This window comes from Cyprinus carpio, chromosome A12 (assembly GCF_018340385.1).
Source record: "Cyprinus carpio isolate SPL01 chromosome A12, ASM1834038v1, whole genome shotgun sequence".
Classification (NCBI taxonomy): domain Eukaryota; kingdom Metazoa; phylum Chordata; class Actinopteri; order Cypriniformes; family Cyprinidae; genus Cyprinus; species Cyprinus carpio.
The window spans coordinates 15476774-15503574 of record NC_056583.1 but is presented as its reverse complement, the minus strand read 5'-3'; the positions used below and the strand labels follow the sequence as shown (position 1 = coordinate 15503574).

The 26801-nt window shown below is 35.2% G+C and overlaps 1 protein-coding gene across 2 annotated transcripts; it reads right to left on the bottom strand.

The window, feature by feature from the left end:
* Positions 1 to 1528: 1528 nt before the first annotated feature.
* LOC109060145 (gamma-aminobutyric acid receptor subunit pi-like) lies at positions 1529 to 21870 on the bottom strand. Of its 2 annotated transcripts, XM_042767803.1 has the most exons (10): positions 21501 to 21870; positions 17574 to 17651; positions 10219 to 10319; positions 9887 to 9954; positions 9032 to 9249; positions 8576 to 8658; positions 5383 to 5520; positions 5031 to 5183; positions 3979 to 4172; positions 1529 to 2881 (listed from the first exon to the last, which is right to left on the bottom strand). In XM_042767803.1, exons 2-10 carry the CDS (start codon positions 17624 to 17626, stop codon positions 2546 to 2548), a joined length of 1344 nt encoding a protein of 447 aa, XP_042623737.1. In that variant the 5' UTR covers positions 17627 to 17651; positions 21501 to 21870; the 3' UTR covers positions 1529 to 2545. The 2 variants fall into 2 exon arrangements, with proteins under 2 accessions (XP_042623737.1, XP_042623738.1); XM_042767804.1 differs by lacking the exons at positions 10219 to 10319; positions 17574 to 17651; positions 21501 to 21870 and adding an exon at positions 10053 to 10209.
* Between the last annotated feature and the right edge of the window lie 4931 nt (positions 21871 to 26801).

Genomic DNA, 26801 nt, shown 5'->3' with positions numbered 1-26801 from the left:
AAGAATATATTATAAACTACTATAAATACTGCAAAGGAATGTGCATAAACTGTGTAATTAGAACAAACTGTTTGTAATTTTCTTTTTTGGAAGGAAGTGCTTAAGACCAGATGTTAAAACACTAGCTTTTTGGCATCAACATCAGCACTGACAACATACTATCCTAGGGGCAGTAATATGCTGCAGTGACAGATGTATTGCCAAGTGTGTCTTTCTGTATTGAGTTGATTCTAAGTTTAGATGAAGATAAAAATAAATTTTGGAAGATTTCAGAGAACTGGACTCACCAGTAAGAGGCAGTAGGACTCTAAGATGGCATTGCCATTGAAGGATTTTGTGGCAGGACATTACAAGTATTTGCTAAATTCCTCTATCATTATTTGTTTTTGTACAGTACAGTGAAACCTGGCAGTTACATTTGTCAAAATGTTAATAAATGTTTCCAGTGAGTATTGAGCACTGGTAAATGTACATAGTAACATCTAAAATGATTTTTTTTATCAAAATTTTCAAACATGTTCTGTCATGAAATAGATTACTATAAAGCCTAAAAACTATTTATTGTGTCCAAATCCATGCAAACAGATGCAGAACTCCTCATGCATGGAAAACATAGCAACATGACCTGTTGTCTCTCTAACTATTGTATGCAACTTTCATGCATTATTAAAGTAGCAGTATTAATAATTAATGTTATTTGGTTGACATCATTTGCAATATTCAGTCAGTATATACAAAAACAAAATGCTAAGTACTATTGCCCTTGTAATTCAAAATGTCAGTGCAAAATGAGAAAATAAAAATATTTGTACAGCTTGAGCACAAAATATATTCACCTATAAGAAGTATGACATTCACAGTAAAATAAAATATTTACCCACAAAGGTAGGGTGAATAACGTTATTGAAAAAGGTCATATAAAACCAATTCTCTATGACATATTGATAACAAAACATGTTGACAGTGGGAAAAAATGAACTGCAAACTATATGCAAATAAGAGCAATTGACATTAACAATGCATAAAAATCTGCCAAGAAGTCTCGTAAATGTCAGCGTTGAATATGCCATTAGCAAATTTTCACATCAATGTTTCCCTTTTGGCATTTTTACAAAAATAGTCTGCTGTCAAAAATATTGTAGTGTGGTTCTTTAAGGAACAGTTAACCCAAAAATGAAAATTTACTCACCCTCAGGCCATCCAAGATGTAGATGAGTTTGTTTCTTCTTCGGAACTGGCTTGGAGAAATTAATCATTACATCACTTGCTCTGCAGTGGATGGGTGCCTTCAGAATGAGAGTCCAAACAGCGTATAAAAGCTTTCTCCAGTGAAAAAGATGTCTTGTCTGAATCAGGGGAGAAATATGCACATCAAGCACTGTTTACAAGCAAAAACGCCTTAATGATGTAATGATAAAGATGTTAACTGCTGGACTGGAGTTGTGTGGATTACTTCAATGTTTTATCAGCTGTTTGGACTCTCATTCTAACGGCACCCATTCACTGCAGATGATCCATTGGTGAGCAAGTGATGTCATGCTAAATTTCTCCAAATTTGTTCCAGTGAAGAAACAAACTAATCTATATCTTGCATGGCCTGAGGATGAGAAAGATTTTCAGCATATTTTCATTTTTGGGTCAACTATTCCATTAATGGCCCAACTTTAATTAGGTCAGAGAGCTCAGATCAGATAAAACCTTTTCATTAACAAAACATAAATAAATTAATAAATACAACAATAGTGGAATAAATAAATGATCATGCAAACAATACAGAATCATTCATTATCAGAGCTTCTATCCCTAAGAGAATATTCCCATACAACTCACACAGAAAAATCACAAGGAGAAAATGAGTAAAACCAGCTTGATTCTTGATTGGCAGCTGATAACAAGACATATGAGTACTGAATTTGCAAAAACATATAGTATATGCCCCAAATATGTATAACTTGTGAATTCAGATTGCAGTTATGAACATTAGAAATATATTAAATCTTTGGTACAGTTATTATTACTATTACTACTGACGCATATCTGAAGTTCAATTCATAAATTAAATCATTATTATTATTTTCCCCCCAACTTTCAGTTTCACGAATTGCTTATGTTTTGTGTCAATAGGGTTTTTTCTTTTGCCAAAAGACAAGTAATCACACTTACATTCAGGTCAATTTTAAATTGTTGTACAGATATCATAAAATCATATTGCAATTTACAGCTAGACTGATTTTGTTGCGGATTTGAGTTAATCTAAAGCTCCATCTGAAAATGAAGGCCACATTTTCATGACACAGAGATGTAGATGCATCTTCAAGGTTTTAACATGGTACAAATCTGCATACATCTGTGCAGTCCAAACTCACTGAGATCCTGCATATCTCAAGGAATGACACATAATTGGGTGACATGAACATCAGTCCTACTCGAGTTGAACTGAAATGCATGCTGACATGTAAGAGTAAAAACCCTTAGGTAAACTGTGACATAAACAGGGACACACATACATCACTATAGACCCCTCGACACATAGAAAACAGGAGCTTTAGAAGTACAAGTAGTATGTCCAGTAGAGGAGGTTGATCATGATGAAGGAGAGGGGGAAGGTCCGCCTTGAGTAGTTATCGATGTAGTGTGGGTTTTCCACTTTGCAGCAGTTAAGACAGCGCACGATTTGACGTGCCGTCGACATGCACTTGGTGCAGTGGGTCTGTGGCTGCGAGGAGTTGATCTCCTCCTTACTCTCACTGGGGATGGGGTTGCTGGCACTGCCCATTCGGGACAGCATCTCCTCCCGTTTACGGGCCCGCAAAGTGTGGTTGCCAATGGAGGTGGCGACGCCGTTCATCTCATCTTCACGCTCCTGCATTTCCTGGCCATACTGATGCAACAATGAGACATAAATGTGTTTAATTTATTGTTATGTCTATGACAAGGTGAAGATAATTATATACATAAAATGGCTTTTTGATTTCACTCAATCTTTTTAAAGAAATAGTTCACCCCAAAATAAAAATTTGCTGAAAATTTACTCATCGTCAGGCCATTCACGATATAAATGAATTTGTTTAGTTTTTTTTTCGTCTGAACAGAAATTTAGCATTAAATCACTTGCTCACCAACAGATCCTCTGCAGTGAATGGGTGCCGTCAGAAAGAGCCCAAGCAGCTGATAAAAAACATCACAATAATCCATAAGTAATCCACACAACTCCAGTCCATCAATTAATGTCTTGTGAAGTGAAAACCTGCCTGTTTATAATAAATAAATCTATTATTAAGACATTTTATTTATTTAATTATTGCTTACAGCTAAAATGGAAATCCTCTATCCATAATATAGCATTCTCCAGTGACATCTGTTGGTAAGTGATGGACTGGAGTTGAGTGGATTAATCATGGATTACTGTGATGTTTTTATCAGCTGTTTGGACTCTCATTATGACAGCACCCATTCACTGCAGATGATCCATTGGTAAGCAAGTGATGCTAAATTTCTTTAAATCTGTTTTGATGAAGAAACAAACTCATCTACATCTTGGATGACCTGAGGGTGAGTTAATTTTCAGCAAATGTTATTTTTTGGGAGAACTATTCCTTTAAGGTAAGTGGTCTTAATATGGTCTTAATGCTAACATACATTTTTAGTTAGTCAAAGTTTTTTTAGATACATCAGCTCAATTATATTGAGTAGATTCCAATATATTCAAGTGAGTGTTTTAAATCAATGGAAAGACCTGTTAATGTTGAAGAGCAAAGCAGGAAATTATGCATCACTGCAGTGACATTTGCACATCATATACTTCTCAATGAGACTTGATACATTATAGTATAGTACATTTCAACAAAAATGGATTAAACTGAAGCAAACTTCAATTTTATATACACTGAAATGGAATGAACTTCTATATAACAACTGTGTTGCTATAATTAAATTTAATAATCAGCATAAATCATTTATTTTGATAAAGGTTCTCACCATATATGCATTGGCAGAGTTTGGCTGGTGTAATGTACAGAAATGAGCGACTGCGTATTCAATCAGAGCGCCAAAGATGAAGCTGAAGCAGATGCCCAGATACACATCAATGGCTTTGATGAAGCAGTTGGCATTGGGTAAAGAGGTGCGGGCTCCCATCATCAGGGTGGTCATAGTTAAGACTGTGGTCACTCCTGTGAGTTAACAACAAAGAGTTATTGTTGAGTTATTGAGTATTGGGTTATTGTAGTGATGAAGAGCATATGCCGTTAGGTCAGAAACAAGCTATTACTAGACAAGAGTGTTACAAAAGTTATTTCTGTGAAAAAGCAAATCTAGATCCACTGCATTAGCTATGTTGTTAGAGTAATGGATTATGTGATCTGAAATTATTAATATAAGAACAAAATCTGTTCTTTTGCTAAGTGGTTGCATCAGCAAAGCACATTTGATTCTCAATTATAACAATTTGCATGTTTCTGTCTGTCCCAAACAGAATGAGATAAATAAATCTTGGCGGTAAGATTTTTTAAATGTTTTTTAAAGAGGTCTCTTATGCTCACCAAGGCACTGTATTTGATCAAAATACAGTAAAAACAGTAATGTAATGAAATATTATTACAATTTAAAATACCTGTTTTCTAGTTTAATACATTTCAAATATAATTTATTGCTGTGATGGCAAAGCTGAATTTTCAGCAGTCATTACTCCAGTCTTCAGTGTTACATGATCCTTCAAAAATCATTTTAATGTGATGTTTTGTTGCTCAGAACATTTCTTATCATTATCAATGTTTAAAACCGTAATGCTACTTAATAGTTTTGTGAAAACTACTTAGTTTCAGAATTTTATGCAAAAAAAAATAAAATAAATGTAATTTCTTTAAGGAAAAAATAAATAAATAAAATTTATGACCCCAAACTTTTGAATGATGGTGTAAAGGACCTCTGTTGACATTTGTATCATTTGTCAAGCTGCTGAATACTGAAGAGGTGTTGATATATTTTGATGATCTCATGTTATTGTGGTAATGATTGCATTTTGTTCCTACCTATGCAGATGCGAGCAGGTACTGAAGATTGACTGATCCAGAATGAGACCCAGGACAGGACCACCAGAGCACTGGAAGGAACGTATGTCTCCAGAATGAAGTATAAGATGCTCCTCTTGAGTTTGAAGTGGAAGATTAACTTTGGGTAATTACCTGTTACATTATTAAAGAGAAAGTAAAAACATCAATACAGCACATAAAGTCTCCAGCATGTGTGTGTGTGTGTGTGTGTGTGTGTGTGTGTGTGTGTGTGTGTGTGTGTGTGTGTGTGTGTGTGTGTGTGTGTGTGTGTGTGTGTGTGTGTGTGTGTGTGTGTGTGTGTGTGTGTGTGTGTGTGTGTGTGTGGACATACCAGTCTCATAAACGGCTTCAGATTCAGAGGTGTAGTGATCCTCAAGGGTGTACTGAGCCAGCTGTAAATGATCAAGACCGCTAACTGACTGGTTTCCCCGTGTCCAATAGAAAACCACATCTTTCACATTATATCCCCCTGTGAAAAACATAATATAAATCGAGGAGACAGTTATTACTACATAATAAGTAATTCCAATGCTGAGAGCTGCTATATTTCCACCAAATGACACCTATACAGCAGTAAGAAAGCATTCAATTACCACTAATTTTATATGTAATGCTTCTAGAGGACTATACTATAATATAGGCATTACCATAACATCAATAATTCTGAACAGATCAGTTCAATCGTTTATAGGCTAACTTGAAATGTTAATTTATGTGGGATCCCTGAGGAAAGTTGCTAAATAAGGACTGCAAAAGTTACATCCTTGTTAGCCTTTTTCTTATCTCTCTCTCTTTAAAAATAAATAAATAAATTAGCTAGACAATTACCCAGTTACATTTGCAAAAAGCAGATACAAAATGAGCATGAAATGCAAAATAATAGGCCGAATTAAGGATAAATACATATCCATTTTCATATGCAGAACATAAAAAAACACCTAAAAAAAGTTTTAATCACTATATACAGTGATTCATAGAGTGATTCATATTCATTCGTAGCTGACTATTCATAGTTTGTGAAAATAATCATATTAAATACGAGAAAATGTTTTTTGTTCAATACATTTTTGTCACTTTTATTTATTTTGTGACGTGTTGTCGTAAAGTAATATAATATAATATAATATAATATAATATAATATAATATAATATAATATAATATAATATAATATAATATAATATAATATAATATAATATAGTACTGTTTAGATCTGCTATTTGTATTGTTAATTTGACTATTTCATAATATGATTTTTGGTGAATTGTATTAAAATTAGTTACGGTTAGTTTGACACACAAACAATAATCAATCAATCAATAATATAACCCTTAATAGAGAAAAATACAAAAATATATTGTCCCAATTTTTTAAAGTGAGAACTTTATATTTTAAACACTGAACTAGGACATGTCCCCAGTTTCCAGTTTCCCCCTTATAAACTAAGAAATAACTATTTTAAAAAATTCTCTTCTGGGTTTTAGAACCACAAAATAAGCAGCTCTATTCTTGCAACATTTTGTATTCTGTTGTAATACATAATGTGCACCTCAAGATGGCAATGTGTCATGCAAAGTTTAGTGTGCAAAGGCGATCTCAAAAGTTCATCACTGAATTCAGTGATTTCATCATCCAGCTCAGTTCAGTTTAAATAGTATCTGTGCAGTCAAGTGGAAATTAAGTGTCCCCAACTAAGCAAGCCAGAGGCGACAGCGGCAAGGAACCAAAACTCCATCGGTGACAGAATGGAGAAAAAAACCTTGGGAGAAACCAGGCTCAGTCGGGGGGCCAGTTCTACTGAAAATACCAGCATGCACAACTAGAATTAACATGCTGGTCCAGGCTGGTTTATGCTTTTGTTTTACGTGATGGGCTACAGTGGCTCATTCATCTCTTGCTGCATATTGTGTGAGTAATCCATCTGGTATTGCCAAAAAGCACATACAGTAGTCTTTCTGTTAAGGTAGAAGCCAGGAAGAGATGCCAGCATCCAAAACACACCATATGCTGGTGAACAGCTATACTTGTCTTTTCAGCAGTGTAAGGTCCATTCATCTGGCCAAAATCATCAGGCGGAGGGTAACACCAGCTGACAAAGTAAACCTTGAAATATTTTGAATGACTGCTGCCTTAACTGTCTTACAGTGGCTTCAGAATCAATGCAACATATCAGCATAATGCTCATGTGTCTAAATAATATAAAACCTCTTTAATATTCATACATGCCAAGCCAAACACTCACATAGCAGTCTTAGGTAAGTGAGCATATATGTAAGATCTTGAATTCAGATTAATTTTTTACAATTTTAGGGACATTTATGGTGTGTACACCTGGAGCATCTAATTAGTGAAATGAATATTTCACATGTACGACACAAATGTAGAAAAGGTCTTGAAACATGCATGTATCTTAAAGGGTTTCACTAATTGGGTCTCATTCACTAACTACTGCATTCATGTTTATTTGCATGTAAAACATGTAAAATGATAATATATATATATATATATATAATATATATATAAATGTGTGTGTATGTATGTATGTATTATATATATATATATATATATATATATATATATATATATATATATATATATATATATATATAAATGTGTGTGTATGTATGTATGTATATTTGCCATCACAGGAACAAATTAGATTTTAAAATATATAAAAAATGAGAACTGTTATTTTAAATTGAAATAATATTTTTTTTATATTTCATATTTTTTTTCTAATAATACTCTTCAAAATGTTTTTTTATTAATTATCATTTTACACATTTTATTCGCAAATAATTGTGAATGAGACTCAATTAGTGAATTATCTGTATTTTTCAAGCTGACCTTATATTGCTTCTAGTCTCTTTCTGAATCTGCAGTGCAGAATGCTATATTCCCTCAAAAGTGTGATTTAGTACACATATGCTGTGTGGCAGGCATAAAAGGTCTAAGCCCGTTAAGATACATTAATGTTTCAAGGCTTTTTCTAAATTTGTGTAGTACATGTGAAATATTAATTTCACCAATGATAGATGCTCCAGGTGTACACACCATAAATATCCCTTAAATTGTAAAAAATTAATCTGCATACATTTGCATGCCGTATGCTCACTCGCCTAAGACTGCTGTGTGAGTGTTTGGCTTGGCATGTATGAATATTAAAGAGGTTTTATATTATTTATACAAATGAACATTATGCTGATATGTTGCATTGATTCTGAAGCCACTGTAAGACAGTTAAGTCAGCAGTCATTCAAAATATTTCAAGGTTTACTTTGTCAGCTGGTGTTACATCTGCTTGATGATTTTGATATATTTTTTATATAGTTCAGAATAAAACAAAATATGCATTACAATATGGTGAGATTTATCTGATATGGTTATTCATAAAAATGCAGTCATGTGTAGGCTAGGCCTATATAAATGTTAAATTTTGTGACCACTTAATTACTAGTGAAAACACACAGGGTTGTAAATATCTTTACAGTCTGTCTATAGAAATATCATATTATTTGAGACCTACAGCTTTCAAGTTGAAGGGTGCACGTCTGTCTGTCCATGGGATATTTGGTTAGATCCATATTGCAGGCCACCGTTGTGGTAATTCTAGAGAAACAGAGAGAGAGAAAAAAAGAGTGACATACATGAGAGAATGTTGGTGCTTATATAACACTGGAAATCAGCTCACTCTCTGTGGATGCTACTTTCAAGCTTATTTTTGGTGCCAGCTGTCCATCTGTACACAAGCTTTGAGTCCCTTGCCACCGCCTCTATTCTTACCCTGTTTTCTGCCATTGTGAACTCTTCCACTGGCCCATAACTATCCCTGCCTCTTTCTAGTTGTCCTCTAATGCCCTTATCCCTCCATCAACTCTCACATCAGTCCTTCAACAGTAAACCCTGTCCTCAACAATCTCCTTTCATAAGACCCCAGTAGCATCTGACTGTAGAACAGATCCAGTGAATGACACCTCACTACCTCAGGGCGTACAGCACAGTTCCGTTGGGGAATATCCGGATCAGTCTGTTTTCGACAGTGATGTCATGCAGGAAGGATTTCTTGGAATCCACAATGAACGTATCAGGGACCCAAAGGAGCTCTACTAGTCTCCCATCCAGACTCAAGCTCTTATTGCCATCAAAACACAAGCGTTCGTCTGTCCAGCGCTGACGAAGAAAGATGGTGGCTGTGTAATCCTGGGGAGATTGAACAGAGATGCTCATTATAGATATGTGCACCACAAGCTAAGAATTACATCTTACATTCAGCTTTTATATAACTCTGTCCAAAGATCAAAGAGGCTCTTTGAAATATGGGCCAATGATGTGACACTCTTTATATCAAATTATATTAAAAAATATCATATTATATTATATTATTAAATATTATATTATATTATATTATATTATATTATATTATATTATATTATATTATATTATATTATATTATATTATATTATATATGAATTAAACATGTATTTAGAAAAAGATAAGGTGAATTTTATTCATAAGGGTATATCAATTATATATGTATAAAATATATAGAAACAACATGAATAATTAAATGACATTTCTAATAACTTGGCACTTGATATACATATGGCACAACGATATAACTTGATATAACTTGGCACAATGGTATATATATATTTTTTTTTAAATAAAATTTCTGCTTTTTATTACCTGATATACAAATGAAGAATTTGTCAGTGACCCCATGCTTTCATATTAGTTGTATGAAGAAAACATTTACTGAAAAATGTAGAATATTTTGTAATAGTTTAGTAATTTAGAAGAAATATTTAGATGCGTGTGGTTTGTAAGATTATCATACCATGTTGATTTCTGATATGGTGTCTATGCTGGCGATATCCAGACTCATTCCTACAGCAACAGGCCCATCTGAAAAAAATTAAAAACACAACAGCACGCACTGCATTCACTACAGAGTGATAACACTGCTAACAGAAAAAGACAGCAGAAAAAAGTACTTAATTTACATGTGTTACAAGAGTGGACTGCATCAACTCAAGCCCGGAGCGTTTCCACTGAGTTTACATTTGTTTTAATTGCTGTTGTTGATGATGGTAGGATTTTAAGAGAACATAAAAATCCACTTATGCAAGATAATAGTTTGTGTAAATGTAAAAGCTTTGATTGTCGTACTGCCAAAGAATGGCCTAAGGTACTTGTTGTATCCCTTCATCAGTTTCTGAATGGTGGGAGGCAAGATCTCCTCTGTGCTGGTGACAGAGCCATCCATGCTCCTGTAAAAACAGTAGAACACAAAACACACAAATACACACACATTAAGCACTTCGCTATTCCACAAGTCAGTGCAGAAAAGCAGAAAAGCAATGTTACTTCCACCAAGCCAAGGCATGTTTTCGACTTAATTACCAATAACTTATGGCCTAGATTTGAAACACTGTATATTTTTAGATTTCATCTTTTCTCTCATTAAACCACTGCTGCTGACTGTGGCATATGCGATTTGAACATCCTCAGTGATAGTAGAAGCGACTGTGTTCTTTCCCGCAGAGCAAAGTCTCTGTTTCTACAGTGTAAAAGGCCCATGAGCTTCAGATATTATTCAGCTTCAGGGTAACAACCCCACAGAGCACAGCAGCACATGTAGGAAATACTTCAAGAGACGTCTAAGGCTGGAAAAAAACTGTTGGGTTGGCACTACACAATATCCTTATGAATATTCTAGAATGAACAGAAACAAGGACTGTGGGCCAAGCACAGCAGGAGGACAGAGGTAAACGTGGATTTTTACTGCTTCTCAATGCAGCAGATCTCTTCCGTCCTTTCTGTAGCTCTCTTAGACATCACCCTACCCACAATATTCTTCTTCTATAAATGCATAAAGTCTGAGACCACACTGAAAATCTGAGATTCAAAAAGGACATAAACAGAGGCTTTGGGCAATTGCACTGAGACAATTAGAGCATTAAAACATTCTGATGTAAAATGGTTAGGAAATATCTAAGATTCTGCATTATTTTTAGATCTCTAATCAAAGTAGATTTGCAATATTGATCAAGTGACTGATTTATCTAATGTTTTTGCTTTCATTATATCCCAAGATGCTCTTTGGATTTTTTTCAAATTATACTGGAACACATCATCATCAGATTTCACACAAAAGTTCATGCAATTCAAATGAAATTCATGTTAATTTTGCTCACAATTATACCATTCAAAAGTGTGTGGTCAGTATGTTTTTTTTTTTTATAAATTAATACTTTTTTAGCAAGAATGGATTAAATAGATAAAAAGTGACATTAAAGATGGTTATAATATTACAAAAGATTTCTATTTCAAATAAAATTATGTTTTTTGAATTTTTTTAATAAATGTATCACTGTTACCACAAAAATATTAAGGAGGAAATTATTCAACATTGATAAGAATAAGAAAAATAAGTTAATAATAAAAAAAAAATGTGTATTAATTAGCTTCAGAGAAAGATTTCTGACTGATCATGTGACACTGAAGACTGAAAATTCAGCTTTGCATCACAAGAACAAATTAGATTTTAAACGATATTAAAACACTTTTAAATTGTAATAATATTTCACTATATTGCTGTTTTTACTATATTTTGTAATATATTAAAAAGTAAAACAGATATCAATAATATCTCACAATGTTGCTGTTGTATGCAGCCATAGTGAGCAAAAGACCAATATATTTGTCTTAGGAATATAAAATTCCATTCTGTATTGGCTATTGATTTAAACCTACAATCCAATAATTCCAAAATCAGGTTTGCCTCAAATAGAAACACTCATCTGAAACTTTCATATTCACCTGTATCCAGGTATGAGACATTTTATTCTGACATTTTCACCCACATGATATAGAGAATTATGCATGCTAAAATCCACACACATATTTGTATGAAGAAAAAAGACAGATAGCGACTGGGAAAGATCAAAAGAGAGGATATGAGACAGATGGTGAGAGAGTGTGAGAGAGACAGAGAGAGTTTGGAAGACAGACGGAGAGCTCTATGTCACTGACATGATCACTCTATTATTGCTCGCATTAAACTGTTACTAAAATCTAAAAAAAAAAAAGAAAACAAGAAGTAAACCATGCAGGTCACTGCCTCTACATTACCCCCTATAAACACATGGAAGGCTGTTGGAAACCATTTTTCTTCTCAGACACATCTGATCATGTTCTGCATCACTGCAAACATGGTAGAAAAAATATGTTTTACAGCTGGAAAGTACTGCTAGTGTTTCAGAATGTCTGTTTTTAGATGAAGTCTGACTCTACATGCCTCCCATGATAAAGCTGAAGTGTGCAATTTTTGATGTTACAATATTTTCTTCTATCTCAGCTTAATAAGCATAGACAGCTAAAAGCAAGCCATTTGTAGGTTGTTTTCGTAACACTGTCTCTGAGGTGTAGCCATTGCTCTTTTGTCTGAGCATCCCAACACACCAACATTGGCTCAATCAATAATATGTCTTGACATGGGCATGATCAACCAATGGCAAACAGTCATCATTTTTGAAATTCTTTTTGGTGGCACAGAAATGACACACTTCAGCTTTAATCATCCATGCTAGTCAGGAAAACAGGACAGGGTCTTTACCTTTAGAGGCTCAATAAACATGTAACTAAAGAACAATTTAGTATTCTGTCATGCAAGGAAAACAAGTAATGTGGGTTAAATAAGAAATAGGCATATCATCAGAGCAATGCCATTTGTGTTGTTTTATCTCATCACATAAGCTGTGTGTATTCTAAATAAAAACAAAACTTCTTCTGAATGAAATTAAACCGAGTGTTTATATGCCAGGCTTGTCTGTTTAGTAAGATTAGACATTTTAGCGTTAAAAGGCTACCCTTTGTTTGCTGCCCCCTTCAGGCTGAAGTCCAGTCGTGTGTAAGGAAATTCTTGGTTACTGGTCTGTGCAAGCTGGGTAATCAGTTTTTCTCTGCTGAATGTGGCAGTTGATAAGCATCCATTATACTCTTATAGGCATCTAAAATCATATAGGTGCTGGTCATATAATTAGAATATCATCAAAAAGATTTATTTCACTAATGCCATTCAAAAGTTTAAACTTGTATATTATATTCATTCATTACACACATACTGATATATTTCAAATGTTTATTTATTTTAATTTTGATGATTATAACTGACAACTAAGGAAAATCCCAAATTAGAAAATTAGAATATTACTTAAAACCAATACAAAGAAAGGATTTTTAGAAATCTTGGCCGACTGAAAAGTATGAACATGAAAATTATGAGCATGTACAGCACTCAATACTTGGTTGGGGCTCCTTTTGCCTGAATTACTGCAGCAATGCGGCGTGGCATGGAGTCGATCAGTCTGTGGCACTGCTCAGGTGTTATGAGAGCCCAGGTTGCTCTGATAGTGGCCTTCAGCTCTTCTGCATTCTTGGGTCTGGCATATCGCATCTTCCTCTTCACAATACCCCTTAGATTTTCTAAAAATGAAAATTAAATCTGCATCTCCATAAAGTTGATCAGCAGCAGGAAGCATGAAGTGCTCTAAAACTTCCTGGTATACAGCTGTGTTGACCTTGGACCTCAGAAAACACAGTGGACCAACACCAGCAGATGACATGGCACCCCAAACCATCACTGACTGTGGAAACTTTACACTGGACTTCAAGCAATGTGGATTGTGTGCCTCTCCTCTCTTCCTCCAGACTCTGGGACCCTGCTTTTCAAAGGAAATGCAAAATTTACTTTCATCAGAGAACATAACTTTGGACCACTCAGCAGCAGGCCAGTCCTTTTTGTCTTTAGCCCAGGCGAGACGCTTCTGACACTACCCTTTGTTCAAGAGTGGCTTGACACAAGGAATGCGACAGCTGAAACCCATGTCTTGCATACGTCTGTGTGTAGTGGTTCTTGAAGCACTGACTCCAGCTTCAGTCCACTCTTTGTGAATCTCCCCCACATTTTTGATTGGGTTTTGTTTCACAATCCTCTCCAGGGTGTGGTTATCCCTATTGCTTGTACACTTTTTTTCTACCACATCTTTTCCTTCCCTTCGCCTCTCTATTAATGTGCTTGGACACAGAGCTTTGTGAAAAGCCAGCCTCTTTTGCAATGACGTTTTGTGTCTTGCCCTCCTTGTGCAAGGTGTCAATGGTCATCTTTTGGACAACTGTCAAGTCAGAAGTCTTCCCCATGATTGTGTAGCCTACAGAACTAGACTAAGAGACCATTTAAAGGCCTTTGCAGGTGTTTTGGAGTTAATTAGCTGATTAGAGTGTGGCACCAGGTGTCTTCAATATTGAACCTTTTCACAATATTCTAATTTTCTCAGATACTGAATTTGAGATTTTCCTTAGTTGTCAGTCATAAACATCAAAATTAAAAGAAATAAACATTTGAAATATATCACTCTGTGTGTAATGAATGAGTATAATATACAAGTTTCACTTTTTGAATGGAATTAGTGAAATAAATCAACTTTTTGATGATATTCTAATTATATGACCAGCACCTGTATTGATATATTTGATACAACATGCTTTGACTCTTTATGTGAAATGGAGATGTGTTTGAAAATGATTTTACTTCTATGTCCAAACAGATCACTCTTTTGAGTAATATCTTTAAATGAAAAGACTGAACCGTTTTACTGAATTTAATGAACAGATTGAATATAGCTCACTATAATCAGACTTAATGCGGTTCTCAAGTTAATTGAGTCAGTCATTACTCTCTCTCACAATGATCTGTGATAACAGTTCACAGACTCACGAAACAAGAGTCATAATGATTTGGTTTAGTGACAACATGGAGGCTACGATTTGTAATGAGCCAAGAACTTGAATTTAACTGGCAAAAAGTATTACTACAACGTTACAAGTAAAACTAGTGGAAATATGTTTTATGAGTTGGTTTTAATGACTAGCATTAGGATTTATTAAGATTAGAATTATTTTTTAGTTAATTGATATATAAACAAGTTTTAGTATTGTTTAATATAAATAATTTTGGAATCTGATCCGAAATAAATCTTGTTATAAATAAAACGTAAAAAAAAAAAAAAAAAATCCTCTATACATTTTCTTTCTTAGTTCTAAACTAATACTGAAACTAAATCTAGCCTGTGTTTCTGGTGTTTAGGCTGACTGACGTGTTGTGTATGGAGCTAGAGTACTCCTAGCAGGACTGTCTCCCCAACTGTTTCTGCTTTGGTCCACAGAGACAGTTTCTCAAGCTTGTATCAATTCCATCTCCCCGTCTACACACATCAGTGGTCATATGAGATATGAGCCCCAACATCGCAAACTCTCTCTTTGAAAGTATCTGGGAGCTCTTGCCCAGAACTGGAATATTAAACAACCCCAGAATATATATAATTTAAGTTTGTATGTTTTTAAACTGATAGAAAACAGACTGAAACAGCAATAAAACAACTAAACAAATGAATAAATAAATAAATAAATAAATAAGCACGCCAGGCAATTTGTTTTTTGAAACTATGAGTTCAGAGTGATGATGTCCTAATTACTTCCACCACTCTGATCTCCTCATGTAGCTTGGACCTAGTCTGGTTTACCCAGAAGTATGTGTCAAAGTACTGCGTGTTCATGCATTAAATATGGCTTTTAAAATAGATCATTCAGCTGTATCTTTCATCTACAAAACAGTCCTACAGTTTATTTATATGTTTCTATAGATCTCTGCCAACTGACCAATAAAATAAAACTTTAATCATGGGGAGTTTTCGTTAAAATATAAAGGGTCATATTATAAATATTTTTTATAATATGGTCCAATTAAAATGCTGATACATTTTTCTTTTGCCAAATAACATCTTAGTTTTTTGTGCCCATTTCAACTTCTCCCTGAATCGTAAAATTAAACAGGCATGACAAGCACCACTTTTCTTCGCCAAATCCTAAACTCTCCAAAATTATTGCCATGTCTGCTTAAGCGACTTTTTTCATCACTTACAAATTTGGGCAGTGGCAGATTGCATATTATAGGCTTATTTCCAAAAAATACGTGGGTGTTTGAGAGAGAGTGTGTGAGAGAGGAAAGAAAGAGAGACACATTGAACAGTCATTTAATTGGGTTGACCAGTCATATATGCAAAACATTTTAATAATTTTTGTAAATAGTAAATGCAGTTTAGATTTAGTTTATTTTTTATGCACTTTATCCCAGCTATAAAGAAACATTCTCAGCTAATGTTTTGTCAAGGTTCTCTCAAAGTATGAGCACACATCCTTCCAGTAATGTTAACTGTTGTTCAGAGTTAAATGTTAGCACAAAATGTAAATGTCTAATCACCCAACAGGTTTCATCAGCATAAACATGAATGTCGATGTGTTGATCGATTCAGATCAATAGAAATACAGAACTGTTTTTTGCAGCTGTGAGTTCTGAAAGTTACAGTATGATTTCATAGTACCTCAAACTCTTTTATTTCAACATGACATGGCCCCTTTAAAATCCACCTAAACGATATTGAGTCTGTATAGACCTGAAACCTGCAGTTTTAGATAAACAACAAGAACATTACAAGTCCCTCTGCAAGATTAGGCCTTCATGCATCCTTATATTCATGTGCTAAGCTCTAAGGAACCAAAGAGGAGGTATGGCTCTTGTTGTTGTGGTTTGTTATGTGACGGAAGCTGAATTCTTGGCCAAACTATATGTACACCCACTAAAGTCTCCAGGAAGTGCCAGGAAGAGAGACTGGAGATTGGAGGGGAAAGGAGGACAGGAAGGGGGTGGGGGAAAACAGATGGTGAGGTAAATTGATGTTGGCACACTTCCTCAACATCCCCCTTATATCTTTTGAGTCGTCCTGCAGGTCCTCCATCTTCACATCAAATTTCAAAGGTCATGCCAGAATACAAGCATAGATGATGATATGCATATCTCATTAAATCGAAACTGCTTGAACTCTCACTGAACATGGCTGAGTGGTGGCCGTTCCAGTAAATCAACTTGCTTTGTCTCTACACTGTCACCTGTAATCGCATTAGCATTGCAGCTACTGTACCGCTGCATGGAAAGATAAGCTCAAACAGGCAAAACAGAGAGGGTACAAGATACAAGCGCTGTTATTTCCATCTGTAACCCATACATCGGCTACGGCGGTCTCATTCAGGCTCACCCAAAAGTCTTCAAAGATTAGCTATAATTCCATCCTTCCTTTAGCTACACTTTTCACCAAGCCCACATAATCTGGTGTGAATGGATACTTAAGGCATATAGTCTTTTATTTGCTGCCAAAAGAGTAAAAACAAAATTATACCCGGCTTGTCATCTCGGCAAGACGTCACTCCGAAAGCTTATCACCCGGGAGAACTTGTTGACAAAAATGGGTTTTCCACCTTTACAAAGTCACAAGTTTTTGAGACAAATAACTTAAGGGGGAATGACACAAAAGTAATAAACAGTGTGGGATGCAGTCATATTCAGCTAGCCATATGGCATTAATGAGTGTAGGAATAGCAAAAGTGAGTTATTAATAGGAGTTTCTTACCTGCTGATGAAAAGGGTGAGAAGCAAAGAGCCCACAGAGCTACACAAATGCATGGCTGCTTGAGCGTTACGCGTCTGACTGAGAAATGAGAGACAAAGAATGGAGAGATTATGTAGAGATTCAACAGATTTGTACACAGAGATTAAGCATTACTGATACATTTCACAGTTAGAACAAGCGCTCAACATTTTAACTTGATGAGCTTAGCAAAATTAGGGCAGGGGTTCTCCATCCACCTTAAGTGTGTCTAGAGACTGATTAGTGACAAAAATATACTACTTAGGATACTCCAGTTTTGGCTTGAGTAATAAGGCAATAAACTTAAAAATAAGAACATTTTTGAGCTAACCAATGAATATATGGAAAAACAATGTGCAATTGCACATTTAAATAATTTCAAATACTTATTAATTATTTGTGAAACATTTGTCTTCTGAAATCATCAACCTCAGACCTGTACATATAAATTTAACCATTGAACATATGCACTCTGATGCATAATCCCAGAGCACGTGTCATAATGATTTGCACGAGTGAAATAATCCCTTAAAAATGTTTTAACGTTGGAATCCAGTTCACTCTCACGACAGATATTCTCAACAGAAACTGCGAATTATATAAAACCACTTTGTGATCACCAACTACACAAAGATGACAAGATAAAACAGTATAAGTAGTATTTAGGTTTCAAAATTATTCTCATTGCCCTCATTTTTGAATAATATTCATTTGGTTCTGAGCTTTTCAGCCTTGTAAATAAGATAGCTTTTACTGGCCCTATATTTCAAAGCTACTTTTTATCTTCTTGATGTTTATTTTGAGCCTTGCTGGCAAAAAATAGTCTGTGATTTTTTGCTCAGTCTTCCAGTACCATTGCAATCTGTGTGCAGCTGTGACAATGAGTTTGAGACAACAGACGTCTGCCCTGAAGCCTGTGTTCATAAATACACAATGTGCAGGAAGAAGCAAAAATGCTTAAATTCTGGTTTGCGTGGGTAGTGCTATTGAAAGCAGTCATGGTATCTGTATATCATGGTATCAAGTAGACATGGCCAAACAAACAAAAAACTGTCATATTGTTAACATGAAATATCTAATAAAAAATTTTTTACACAGAACAAAAAACATGTTCTGAATGCAATCCAGATTGCTCCACATATAGCAACTCATCTCTAAGATCATATTTTATTTAATTATTTATTATTTTGAACACTCCTGTCTCTTTTCTACTCATCAGCTCTTCATGATGGATTGTGATGGAGGGGGGTATCAGAATAAGAACCCCTGTTCCTGACAATGGTTAGGAGCAAGTTACCATAAGAAAATATTTCTGGTTGTCAAACTGAGGTAAAAATTACAGAAAACATCTTAAAGGGATAGTTTACCTCCAAATAATGTCATTCCAAAACTGAATGACTTACCTTTTTCTGTGGAACACAAAATAGGTTTTTTGAAAACCATTTAGAATTTTATAATATAACTTGATGGGGTCTTCACAGATGAAACACTCTTGATGATGATGAGATGATGATGATGATACATCTTTATCATCATCATCATGAGGGTTTCATCTGTGTAGACCCCATCGACTTCTATTAAAAAAAAAGGAAAAAAAAGAATAGGTTTTCAGAAAATCCTATTTTGTGTTCCACAGAAGAAAGAAATTCATTCAGTTTTGGAATGATATTATTTGGAGGTAAACTCCAAACCTCTTAAAAAAAAAAAAAATACAACTCTTAAAATATCTTCTTTTATAATATTCCACAGAAGAAAGAAATTCATACAGGTTTGGAACATCATTAGGATGAATATATGATGACAGAATTACTTTTAGGTGAAATATCCCTTTAATTTTTGAAAGCACAAGTTGACATATTTACTTGGCGAAAATCTTGTTGTCTCTGGACTTATCGGTACCTGAACACATGAAAAGTGCAGTCTTCCCACACACATATACTCTCCTCTCTGTTGCGAAAGCTGTTCTCTTCACTCTCGTTCCTACCCTGGTTTGTGAGTCAGTGGCTGCTCTAAGGATCCTGATCTTAAGACTGAGGTGTCACTCATTAGAGTGACAGATGACATCTCCCATGAGGTCTGGACCTTGATAGGGAGGACCCCACGGGAAGGGTACACTGGACTTGTTTAGCAGCCTTCCCAGGGAACCCAAAAGGCCTGAAGCTAGGAATGCTGTGGTGGTCATGGGTATTGTGTCTACAGAGCTACAGATACAGTGTTCTGCTCTCTTGACTTTCTCATGCAATATACACAACTGTTCAATCGTTTGGGATTGATTTTTTTAATTTTTTGAGTCTCTTAAAAATAAGGTAATAATAAAAAACTTGCAATTCCAAGTTTACATCCCACAATCTTGCCTTGAGTTAATTGCTTATTATTATCAATTCTGAAACTGTATTTTTTATTTTATATTTTACTGAAAGCTGCTTTTCTTTTAAACTGTCTAATTTTTTTTTTCTAGGATGCTTTAAGGAACAGAAAGTTCAAAAGAACAGCATTCGTTTACAATATAAATCTTCTATAATATTAAAATGTCCCTACTGTCACGTTTGACCATTTTAATCACCTTATTTTTGTTGAATAAAAGTTATTTTTTCTATCCTTTTTTTCTATTTATCTTATCTTCTTAATATCCCCTTTTCACTTTTGAACGATAGTATATTTAGGAGACCTGATGGCTGGTCTGACAGTGCTAAGCTACATCCATCTACAAAGCAAAGAGCCTCAGCTATTTTCTTTACCTTCTTGCTATATTGACTTCAAACACTAGATATCTCAGCGAGAATCTAGGTCAGTGAATGACTGCTTTCTGTTTCTCGCAACGGCAAGATCCAATTAATGTTCTTTGAGTAACTTCAAATATATCCACAAGAACCTTCTGAATTAATCATGAAAGCAAAACATGAGCACAATGCAAACCATTTTACATTTTAAAAGCCTTTCTTGGCCTTATAATTTACTGAAAAGATCTGTTTATTTTTTGCTATTTATTTGTGTGTATAATGTAACAGGGAAAACATGTCATCTCATCAGATTATTGTACATAATAAAATATGGATGTGGAAAAGAGAGAGAGTTTGTGTACAGGGTAAAAATTATCATTCTGCCTTTGACAGAAATGATCTGGGCATCTCATGGCTACCAAGAACACAACTGATCATTTACCAGGTAACAGAGAAAATGAGACTGATTTGAAAACCAGTGGACAGCTACGCCTTAAGCCCTCAGCTAATCACAAGATGGAAATCTGCACAGTTTCTCATAGTTTTTCAGGCCACAGTCTATAGTAAAAGACAGTAACAAGCAGTGATTGCTACCAATAAACCTTCATGTCACTTGAGAAGGTCAATATAATATTATATATTATATATACACACACACACACACACACACACACACAACTAATTAATGTATTTATTAGTATAAGGATTTTTCTACATAGCTATCATTCATAGCTATAAAGAATTATTATGAACTGATATGTTATCATTTATGCCAGGATTTAGAGTAGAAATAAAGCATGGTCATATTTGTTACGTTCCTTAATTTAGTTTTAGATCAGTGCAACTGTTATAAACACAAATACAATACACATTTAAACTATTCACATTAATTATAAGACGCAATTGAAATGTATTATAGTAACACAAATAGTCTTCTAGAATATAAAAGAATCGTGTTTTAAACTGTTTAGCGTCTTCTAATTAAACACGGTTTCAAATTCAAGTGATATAAACAACAAATACCGTTTCGGTTTTTTTTTTTTTATATATATTTTTTTTCTCAGTAAACGATATGTTGAATATAACCCTGCAATCCATTTTACAGTCCCGACATTGCATGTTTTCACATCAAAATATTTCATTCAAATTCATAAACGTACATCACATGACTCACTGCGTAGGTACTTACATTTAAAGCCAGGCAATCGCTTGCATTTCTCAAACGCTTAGAATATCGAATCGCTTATCTACATATGTTGTATCGATTGTTAATCCGAGCCATTTAGTTCTGTGAAAAGAAATACGTGACTTTCAGCGGTTTTCCAGGCGATGGGATCCGTCAGTGATGCGCAACTACTTCACAGCAGTCTGTGTAAACTACTGGTTGCATCCCAGACACATTCTGCGCTGTGCTCATAGGAGAAGAACCTATCAGTGATGATTCGGTAGTGATTGGAGGGAACAGGCTTGGAAAGTGGCACATCTCACGTTTTGAAAATATACATTGAATCACAGTGGCATGTAGCTAATCATCACACAGGCACATCATACTACTAATATCCATAGGCTATTTATGCCACATGTAAGCAAACCCTTTCTATCATCTCTTTTTGTATATATACATATGACATCACTATGACCAAGAGGTTATTTCCTTTGAGGCATGAAATTATATTTTCACATGCTCACCCACTTACTTCTGGAAAATAAGAAATGTTTGACATTGCATCATACATAGATTATACCAGAGCACTCTAGGGAATAATGTGGTATCAAGTGCAGAAATGCATTCGCTTCTTCTATAGCAGGTTGTTAGAGGCTGGATTCTGCAATTTCGGGGGAAGCTCCAGTTCCAGCACCCACGGAACTGGCAGGTCTTCATAATAAACCCGCATACTGTTGCTCTCCAACATCTAAATGCCAACAGGCACATAGATCTGATTGTAAGAGATTTCCTTTTGAAACTGATGGATGTTTTCTTGGCATATTTCAGAGTTGAAAATGTGTGCAGATCATTGTACGTTTGGCTTTAGGCTAATGAAGTTTTGAGAAGCTATTTAACTAGCTAAAAAAAAATCCCAGAACTTATTTGTGGTTGAAAACAGCATGTATTCTCTGATTTATCTTCATCAAGCACCTGCAAGTCCATTGGTTCCAAAGCTAACTGACTGCATATCCATGCACATCAGCATGTTACCTGTCAGATCAAACATTACACAAGATGCATTCAAATAGGTTCCTCCCACAATGCTGCAGAATAAAAATTGTTTCAGGGTTGCATGCCAAACGCTATGCTGTTCCTGTCCAACAAGTTCTCTGCTCGCTCATGCAAATATAGCCAGTGAAGGCTTCCCGCAACACTCCCACTCAAGACATTTAAATATGTCCTTTAGTGCATCACCCCATGAGAACAGAACAGAGAATTGTGAACCCATAAGGGATTTAATTCATTATTCAGTATGAAGCATGACTTGGGACAAAAACTACACTAAAACAGACAAGACATTAATCATGTAAACATAATGGGTGGGAAAATAAACAAAGCCAACTGCTCTGACACATTATCATACTGAATAAAATTCACAATCTTATCTATAACAGAGAATTTGTGTAGAAAAATCAGGTCATACTATGTTGAATATAACTAAAAATGTCAGTGCTTTAATAAACCACAGTGGGATTAGATAAACCATTCTTGATCTATTATATCATATTATATTATATTAACTGACTAATAACTTGAATTCACTGATTTATTTGTATTTCTTGAAATAACCTCTAACAAATCCATACGTATAATAATCTGGATGCTGCCAGTGTTTTTTTTTTTACCAACATTATCATAAACTCTTTTATTTCTGGAAAATTGCAGGTGATCCCTTTTTAATGTAAGTCACATAGAAAAACAGTGCATTATGGGTTTGCACAGTGCTTGTAATGCTGTTTACGTTGTTGATCTAAGTAGTGATTGAACAGCAAAATAGATGGAAAACGATGAGCAGTAGTAAAATAAGTGTGGTGCAACTGTAATAGCAAAAAGAAACTGAAGCAACAACTGCATGAATTATTAACTGTCCCTGCTTGAGACCTGTCAAGAAGAGAGTGAAAGAGAGGAGTGAGAGAAATGGCATTTAAAACTCTACCCAGGTTGGCTAACATTGCTCGATCAACATCTACAGCACTCTTCTAATGCCATCGTCTCGATAAGGCAAGACCGGTCTCTAACATTGTAAGCTCACATGAGGCTTGAAAGTAAGCTGTCAGGCACTTTGCAATCTTGTGCCACCCACTCTCATCCTGGCAGCTTCTTGGAAAACCTGGAGTCCATGCCATGCACTTAATGCCACACCATTCTCTTGACAAAATGTCAGCGGCATCCCTGTTAATGTCTGTCTTCTCGAACCACACCTGGCAGTTTCCTTCATTGTGGGGGACAGGAGTTCCAGTGGAGGTTGAAGTTTTGGAGCTCGAAGCCCGTGGCTGAGCGGCTAGACTGTGGAGAAAGAGAGCACCATATGATAAAGCCTCAAGCCCAATTCTGATATGTATAGAGTAAAGAAACTCAGGACTTATGTAAGATATGACAGAGCGAGGGCTCTCGCTTGAGCCTCTGAGTAATATGAATCTGGAGAGGGCAGGAGGTTTCAGGAGAGTCTGGTGCCGGCATTGCTGTCGACTGGCAGCAGTGCCCTGAGTGTCGAGGTGTGTGCCACCCTCCGCCTCCACAGTGTCCGATGACAGCATGCACTAACCCTGCTTCATTCCCTGGCCAGCTCCCAGGAGGGATGAGCTTATGAAGCGGTTTACATACAACGCTAAATTGGCTCCACAAATACTTCACAACAACCAGCTCACTACAAAAGGTAAACTGATGTGATATGATCTCAGGATCGATGCTTGGAAATGTTTCTCCTCATTCTGTCATTTAATGGCAGAACAATGTCTCAAAAGCAGGGGTGGGGGTGTATAGTTCAGCATCAAAGAAACTCACAGCAAAAGACAGGAAAGCTAAGATGACAGGTGACAGCAATTACTGTACAATGTAAAACAGAACATAATGTGGATGCCCTCCTACTCTTGCTTGCAACAATAGCTTCAATAAAATCAAATTAAATTTCTTCAATAAACATCAACAGCAGCATTTCATCTAATATTTCCTTGTTTTTTTTTTAGAAAAAGAAAAAGATGATTAGGTAAATGATAAGGTCTATCCTTGCAACACATTTTAAAAAACAGAATATTATATATATACAGTATATATATATGTGTGTGTGTGTGTGTGTGTGTGTGTGTTTGAAAGAAGTCTCTTATGATCATAATTTATGTGATATAGTGAAAACAGCAAAATTGTGAAATATTATAACAATGAAAAAACTTTCTGTTTTAATATATTTTAAAATTTAATTTGTTCCTGTGATGGCAAAGCTGAATTTTCAACAACTATTACTCCAGTCTTCAGTGTCACATGATCCTTCAGAAATTCTTTTGTAACATTTTGTAATCTTTTGTAACATTATAAATGTATACACTGCATTTTTCGTTCAATTTTTTATTTGATTTTTATACATATATAAAAGTAGGAAGTATGATGTTGCCTTTATTTCATTGATATGATCAGTACTTTACAAAATTTATTACAATGTTTAATTAATTAAAACAAACTGTCAAACTAAATCAATGAATATATTTATCTCTCTCTTTAGGTACTGGTGAATCAGTCTTTCTGTTTTATCAAACAGTTGTGTGGGGTAGGAATTATTTCTCCCGCTCATTTGATCATTTGCTGAAAGTAATACAGACAGTTATTGCCTAAAATCTAACTCTAACTAATAAAAATTAAAACAACTATGCTCAAAGTCACTTTAATAATAAGACATGGCAAAAAAAAAAAATACTAGTAAAGCATCTACTATAGTTGCATAAAATATCTGTCATAATTCTGATTAAAATGGCTATTTTTGAATGACTTTCAATACAGGAAATTGTATATACAGCATCTAGCAGGGGCTAACTGGCCCATACTAACCAACCAAACCTTGTCATGCTGAGTTTAGCTCCTAGGAGGCGGTTGAAGACTTCTGCCTTAGGGTTTACTGATATTTCTTTAGAATTATGCATCAAGAGAATGAACACTTTCAGGCCAGATTTCCCAATGGCAGATTTACCTTTAGCCTGGCCCATTAACTTCTTAAGTTCAGGGTTGAGTTTAGCCTGTTCATAGGCTTTAAATTAGCAAAAGAAAAGTTATCACACTCAGTTCAGTGGTTTCCACAGAGCTAACGGGCCCTAATTCATTCTACGCTGTCGAGTCAGCATTTCCTCCCTCATACTTCCTGTGTTATAACCTAAGTTTAATGCAACCTGGTCTTCTTCAAGTAATTGTGCAAAAATTGCGCTTTATTAATCTAAACTATGTAAATTTGTGTGAAAAGGAATAAAAGGTGTCAGAGTTTTACTGCCTCTAGTTTTCATTTATTTTGGAAACTGCAGTGATGTTCTTATTGGTACATATTTCGCGTCTTGCTAAAAAGTGCCCCCAGGTATGTTTATGACATGAAACCAGGTAGGTTTAATGCTAAAGGACAATGATTGCTTTCACAACCTATTATAGTGTAGTGGAGCATTTTGTGTTGATTATTTCACAGCACAGTGCATTTTCTTCTGAGAATGATGAAGTTTACATCAGCCACAGGGTGAGATTTATCCAGTCTCACATCTACTGTATCATCAGTTTTCACACCTCTTATTGCTGCAGACATTCAGATGGCCCCAAGAGCAGAGGTTTGTAAGAGCTTAATTTTGTAATTTTTTTGCTATGTCAGCTTAATAGGCAGAGACAGCTATAAGTAAGCCATTTGAAGGTTGTTTCCTCAGAAAAGAGTGTGTAAACACTGTGTCTCTGTGACTTGATCGCAACATGTGATATCACTGTTTGTGAAGTATCCAGACCCACAAGCAACATCATTTTAACTAATGACGTGAGCCTGGGTGGGACTATCTTTTTGTCTGACCAATGGCAGGCCTTATTCAATAACTTTTTACAATCTGCGTATTTATGTGTGCAGAAAAGGTTTTTGCACAACAGTTCTGTTGGATTAATAACAAGAAGTGCGGATACACATATAAATTTGTTTTTACCTTCATTCTAATGCTGATGAATCTGGATTATTATAGGGGTCATATGATGCTGCTAAAAAGAACATTATTTTTTGTATTTGGTGTAATGAAATGTGTTTATGTGGTTTAAGGATCAAACAACATATTATTTTCCACATACTGTACATTATTGTTTCTCCTCTATGCCCCGCCTTCTGAAACGCGTCGAATTTTACAAAACTCATCGGTCTGAAAGTGTCGGTCTGAAAGTCTGAAGGTGTGCTGTGATAGGCCAGCTATCGAGTGCGTTGTGATTGGCCGAATACCTCAAGCGTGTGACAGAAATGTAATGCCCCTTAACATATTGTGTTGCCATGTCTGGCTGGAGCGACGA

Bases quoted from the DNA above. Each gene is read 5' to 3' on its own strand.
- LOC109060145 (XM_042767803.1), bottom strand. From the start codon at position 17,626: ATGCATTTGTGTAGCTCTGTGGGCTCTTTGCTTCTCACCCTTTTCATC. The intron at 9,250-9,886 runs GTATGATAATCT...CAATCTCCCCAG, and splicing joins CCATATCAGAAATCAACATG to GATTACACAGCCACCATCTT. The intron at 2,882-3,978 runs GTGAGAACCTTT...TTGTTGCATCAG, and splicing joins ACTCTGCCAATGCATATATG to TATGGCCAGGAAATGCAGGA.